This window comes from Sinocyclocheilus anshuiensis, unplaced genomic scaffold, assembly GCF_001515605.1.
Source record: "Sinocyclocheilus anshuiensis isolate Anshui unplaced genomic scaffold, SAMN03320099.WGS_v1.1 scaffold1759, whole genome shotgun sequence".
NCBI classification, from domain to species: domain Eukaryota; kingdom Metazoa; phylum Chordata; class Actinopteri; order Cypriniformes; family Cyprinidae; genus Sinocyclocheilus; species Sinocyclocheilus anshuiensis.
Genome location: NW_015548294.1, coordinates 84,310 through 90,609, shown reverse-complemented (window position 1 = coordinate 90,609; position 6,300 = coordinate 84,310). Strand labels below are relative to the sequence as shown.

The 6,300-nt window shown below is 35.3% G+C and overlaps 2 protein-coding genes across 2 annotated transcripts in view; both read right to left on the bottom strand.

Moving 5' to 3' along the window:
* LOC107655940 (male-specific lethal 3 homolog) overlaps positions 1 to 6,300 on the bottom strand; it is a gene marked incomplete at its 5' end in the record, with an annotated part of 152,236 nt that overhangs the window by 71,233 nt on the left and 74,703 nt on the right. The window lies entirely within an intron of this gene.
* On the bottom strand, positions 180 to 3,124 carry LOC107655941 (uncharacterized). Its single transcript, XM_016443575.1, has 3 exons — positions 2,102 to 3,124; positions 661 to 780; positions 180 to 471 (listed from the first exon to the last, which is right to left on the bottom strand). Exons 1-2 carry the CDS (start codon positions 2,709 to 2,711, stop codon positions 662 to 664), a joined length of 729 nt encoding a protein of 242 aa, XP_016299061.1. The 5' UTR covers positions 2,712 to 3,124; the 3' UTR covers positions 180 to 471; position 661.

Genomic DNA, 6,300 nt, shown 5'->3' with positions numbered 1-6,300 from the left:
TGCAGGACTGCGGCTCTCTAGGACCGAACTTGCCTACCCCTGGTAAAGATGAAATCACTGTACTCACTGTCCTTCCACTTCTTCACTGAGGTGACTGCACTCTGACATCGGTGCTCGTGACAGTGCATCAGCCACAATATGCTTCCCAGGTGTAAACACTAGATTTAAATCATATCTTTGCAATTTCATCATCATGCGTTGAATTCTGGGTGACATATAATTTAAGTTCTTTTGAATTATCGATATTAATGGTTTATGATCTGTCTCTACTGTGAAAGTAGGTAATCCATAAACATATCCATGGAATTTCTCACAGCCAAATAGTACCCCCAAAGTCTCCTTTTCAATTTGAGAGTACCTTTTTTCAGTTTCCGTCAGGGATCGGGAAGCATAGGCCACAGGTTTCCAGGAATCTCCACCAGCCTGAAGAAGCACAGCTCCTAGTCCATCCTGAGAGGCATCTGTAGAGATCTTAATTGGACGAGTGTAATAAAAAAAATCAGGAACAAGTTCAGAAGTCAGAATCTCTTTTAACCTCCTCCATTCTTGATCATGTACAGAAGACCACACAAACTCTTTGACATTTTGTAACAATGCTCTCATTATGGGTGGTTTTGGCAGATAGATTTAGCAGAAATTTTCCTAGGAAATTTACCATACCTTAGGCACGTAAAACTCCCTTCTTGTCATTAGGTGGAGGCATTTCCAAGAGGGCTTGTACTTTAGCTGGATTTGGTTCCACACCTTTTGCAGACAGCTTGTTACCTAAGAAGGTTATCTCTGTGACTCCAAACAGACACTTTTTCTTGTTCAACTTTAAATCATGCGCTCAAATTCTTTCCATCAGTTTTAATAGTTGCTGATCATGTTGTTCAAGAGTGGACCCCCACACCACAAGATCATCAATATATACACGAACACCTTCAAGTCCTTCAATAAGTGTTTCCATTGCGCGATGAAAAATCTCGGGGACTGACTTAATCCCAAATGGAAGACGGAGAAAACAACATCTTCAATGTGCAATATTTACTACTCTCAGAATTCAATCGGATTTGCCAGAAACCCTGGGATGCATCTAATTTACTAAAAAATCGGGCACCTGACATTTCACTAAGAATCTCTTCACGTGTGGGTATCTGATAGTGTTCTCGTTTGATGTTATCATCAAGATCTTTAGGATCTAGACACACTCTTAATTCACCATTAGGTTTTTTCACACACGTGATGGAGTTTACCCAATCAGTTGGTTGTTCCATCCTTTGAATGACTCCTAATTCAGTCATACGATCCAATTCTTGCTTCAAGGGCTCTCGCAGAGGGACAGGAACACGTCGAGGAGCATGTATAACAGGTGTAGCGCCATCCTTCAGTTGTATTTTCTAAGTATATGGAAGCGTTCCTTAACCTTTAAAAACAACTGGAAACTGATTGACAATGCCAGTAACACGGTCACAGACAGTCTGGACGACTACATTCTCTTTGTTAACTTGATACACTCGTTTAACCAACTGAAGGTCTTCACATGCTCTATCTCCAAGAAGAGATTCTTGGCCATTGGGAACCACAACAAACATTAAATTTTGTGTCTATCCTTTGACTTGTATCTTCAGTCTACAAATTCCTTGTGTTTCAATTGGTTGTCCATTATAGGCTTTAAGGGGAACTGTGCGTTTTTGAATTAGGGGTCTTTCTTTCAATGCTTTCACATCTCTGATGTTAATTAAGTTGACCTTAGCACCAGTGTCTAACTTAAAAGGTACTATTGTCCCATTAGCCACAAGAGGAACAATCCACTTAGAGGACTGCACAGAATCTTCAATAGACACACCTTTTTCCTCGCCCGGAGTTGTATCCTCTTCAGATACCATCTGCACGTAAAAGGAATCACTCAAGGTATCACTATCATCTGGATCCTCCACTACATGTATTCTGTGCTCCGTTTTAAATTCTTTTGACAAGCACATTTTTGCAAAGTGGTTCAGGCCATTACATTTAGAACACCGTTTACCAAATGCTGGACACTGTCTGTACTTATGTTTACTCCCACAGCATTTACAAAGAAATGTTTAATTGTCAGTGCCTCTAAAGCTTCTTGCATTACCTCGTTTCTTGTCTCTGAAAAATATGGCATCGATAGCTGCAGCTGCATTCGGAGAGGACGTCGCTGAAGAAACATCAAACTGCATCACTTGCTGTCTCGCTAATTCACTGGACTGGCACAATTCAACAGCATGATCCAAGGTGAGTTCAGACTCTCGTAGCAATCTTTCTCGCACTGTCTTGTCACATATGCCAAAAACTATTTGATCACGAATCATGGAATCTCTTAATTCATTAAAATGACAGGTTTTCGTCTTTATCTTAAGGTCGGTAAGAAAGCAATCAAAAGCCTCTCCTTCATGCTGCATTCGCGTTCGAAATACATATCGCTCATATGTCTCATTCTTCTTTGACAAGCAATGAGCATCAACTTTTTCCAATACCTTATCCAGTTTCTTCTGATCTGCCTCATCTTCAAAATTAAAGGTGTTGTATACTTCCACAGCGTCTACTCCAGCAATAGTAAGTAACATAGCAATCTTCCTTTCATCTGCAGCTTCTGCTTGGCCAATAGCTGAAACATACAGCGTAAACTGTTGTTTGAAAGTCCGCCAATTTGCATCAACATTTCCACACAACTTCAAAGAGCCCGGTGGTTTAATTGCGTCCATGGCGTTCTTCAAAACCCCACTCCTGGTACCATGTATTATTCAATAACCAGACAAGAAACCAATATAAAGAGGTATTACTGGTGCTGGCGTCTTTATTCCACGTGGAACATTCATCATATACAAATTACCACACCTCTCCTTAGCAAATGCACTTAACTTTATACAATCCCATTACTGCCACCTAGTGGACTAAACATCCCACTCATTACAGGATCCACCTATTCATCCCAGCATCCGTTAAACCAGATTGAGGCTTTTTTATTTTTTTCTTCACCAGCAGAGAGCCAACAAGATTCTTCTACTGTGAGTAACGTTATGTCTGCTAATTTAATTATCTATCCTGGAAAGTTATTTTAATAATAGTTTTCTGAAAAAGAAGCAAACGTTCTGTTACTTATCTGAAATAAGCTAATGTTGTGAACATACCTTGCTAAATTGAGTATTAAAATTTAGCAACATGATCTTATGAGAATTCGTATTTATTTTATGTAAAATGGGGTTCTACAAAACGTACAGTTAGGCCTACTTATGTTTGCATAGACACTGAAATATACTGACGTTTACAGCATCTCAGCAATGGCTTATTGACAACATAAATCCTTATGAATATTGCAATCACGGCATTAACATTTTTATATTTCGGTCTGTTCTGTGTGATTTCTGCTGTCAACTCATTTTGAAGAATACAATGTTCAACAAGACTACAAAATAAATAACATTTATGTAATTATTTAAGTTCCATTTTTAATGAAATATTTATTTTGTTTGCCTTGGGACATAAAAGCCATTTTCTCCAACATGCTGTGACTGACAATAGAACCATAAAACACACCAAAAACGCAACATAATTACAAGGAATCCATTTTATTCGTGCGCTGTAATCCAAGTCTTCTGAATTCATACGACTGCTAAGAACAGACCCGAATTCATCCGTTTATTCAGCGATCTTCATCCATCCTCACCGACCGAATAAACAGCCCACGGTGACGCACTCGTTCAAAATTCAAAATTTGCCACTTCAAATAACTACGGCAGTAAAATAGAACGCTCATTGGTCCTCGCCTGCTTCGTCACAGATTGCGACATGCCGTGTTTCTGGTGAGGTATGCACTGAACGTTTGAATGATGCACGCTTTTCAAAGAGTGGATCGGGATGATAATCTGGATAATATTTCCAGCGATTAACAACTTAAATTCTGCTCTGTACCTCACACAAAACTATTGTATTTCACCTGCGGCTGCAAAGCATCATTTGGACTACTTTTGGTAATGTTTTTGACATTTTTGTAGTAAATCATTGGGATTACACTTGTCTGTCCATCATGTTTTTATTTATAGCATAACGTTACTGTAAGAAATGGCTGTGGTTAGGTTTAAAGGTAGGAGTGGGATTAGCGGAATATACCCAAAATATATTTTTTATAATGCTATGTTGTTACTAAAATGGTAATTTCCTTTCATATTTCTGTCCATTACGTTTCATGTTTTTATATTCGTTATTAAATGGGTAGGTTTGGGGGTAGGTTAAGGGGTCTAAAAATCTAAATTGTGTATCGATAAAATGATTTAAAAAAACATTCATTTATATTATATCTTAATGATCTAAAAGATTTGATAAATATTTTACATTTTTAACTGACCAGGCTAAGATTAAACAAGACGTTTGTGGATCAGATTTGTTTTGTTTATTTTCTGTTGTTTTTCTAATAATGTAAGTTATTAATTAATTAATTAACTTTTTACAGTTGTCTTTTCTTTTTGCACCCGTTTTGTCTTTTCTTTGATTAGCAACGAACACCGTCCTGCAGTGAATGCAATGTTTTCATACTGTGCCCTTTTCTGTGCTTTCCAGACCCTGCCATGCACCCTGCCTCTTCATACAGGCTGTCATGATGTCATCTCAGAAGGTAGGCTCATCTTGCAAAAAGGGTTTTCAAATTTGCAGCAGCATATTGCTGACAGGCCAGAAAAAGGGATCAATGTCACATTTTAATGTGATACATTACCAGTTAAAAGTTAAAGCTTCTTAAAGAAGTCTCTTCTGCTCACCAAGCCTGCATTTATTTGATCCAAAGTACAGCAAAAACCGTAAAATAATAAACAGAAATATTTTTACTATTTAGAATAACTTTCTATTTTATTATATTTTGAAATGTAATTTATTCCTGTGATTTCAAAGCTGAATTTTTAGCATCATTACTCCAGTCACATGATCCTTCAGAAATCATTCTAATATTCTCATTTGCTGCTCAAAACACATCCAAGCTTTTGAATGGTATAGTGATAAATGCTGATCTTTGGATCTTTCTATTCATCAAAGGATCCTGAAATAAAATGTACTCAGCTGTTTTAAATACTGATAATAATAATAATAATAATAAATGTTTCTTGAGCAGCAAATCAGCATATTAGAATAATTTCTGAAGGATCATGTGACACTGAAGACTGGAGTAGTGATGCTGGAAAAGCACAGAAATAAATTACATTTTAAAATATTTTCAAATAGAAAGCAGTTATATTAAATAGTAAAATATTTCACAATATTACTGCTTTTGCTGTACTTAAGATCAAATAAATGCAGGCTTGGTGAGAAGAAGAGACTTTAAAAAAAAATATATTAATAATCTTACTGTTCAAATACTTTTGACTGGTAGTGTAAGTTTATAGTTTTAACAAGATATTTTTTCACCTTATACAAATATTTTTGTTATTAGGATATACAAAAATATTTTATAGCAGTAAACTTTTCTATACAATTGTGTTTAACCCAAGCATGAAGTATAGAAATAATCAAATTGTGTATATCGTGTATTAAAAAATGTCAATGTTGCACACGGAAAAGTAAAAATAAATAAATAAATCTTGAGATAAATACATGTGGGAATGAATAAATATATATATAAAAATTAATGAATGCATAAATAAATAAACTTAAAAATAAATGTAATTAAATATAAAAATAAATGAAAGAATAATTAAATGTTAGAATAAAAATAAAATTTAAAAATACAGAAAATAATAAATGAAGAAAAAATGTAATAAAAATTAACTCAGGATAAAATTTTATTACAAGTGAATTATATTTGCTTAATCAAATCATTTATTCCTTTATTTATTTTTCTATTACATGAAATATTACAAACAATATTACAAAAAAATGGGTTTAAGTCGGTTATTTCTATCTTTTGTTGTAGTGTGTCAGTGGAAATATCAGTTTACATTTCCAAACATTAATTTTGCCATTAATTGTAATAATCCAGTGAGATTTTTGTTTGCACAAGGAGTCTGACAACAGCCAGTGCTCCACACAGAGATCTGATCTCATCATCATTCAGTCTGTCTGGAATGACATGAAGAAACAGAACAAACTGAGACAGACTCAATCCAGAAGAACTGTGACAACGTCTCCAAGATGCTTCAAGAAACCTACCTGCAAAGCTACCTCAAAAACTCTGCTCAAATGCACAGAGGGCAAAAGCTGCTTTAAACGCAAAGGATGCTCACAACAAATTTTGATTTAATTTAGTTAATAGAAGTTAATTGATAAATTAAATCTATTTATGACATTATTTTTGACAGCATCCTCATT

Excerpts from the sequence above, each read along its gene's own strand:
- LOC107655941 (XM_016443575.1), bottom strand. The coding sequence starts at position 2,711 with ATGGACGCAATTAAACCACCGGGCTCTTTGAAGTTGTGTGGAAATGTT. Across the intron at positions 781-2,101 it reads TTTCAGAGACAAGAAACGAG|AGATAACCTTCTTAGGTAAC; the intron begins GTAATGCAAGAA and ends TTGGAGTCACAG.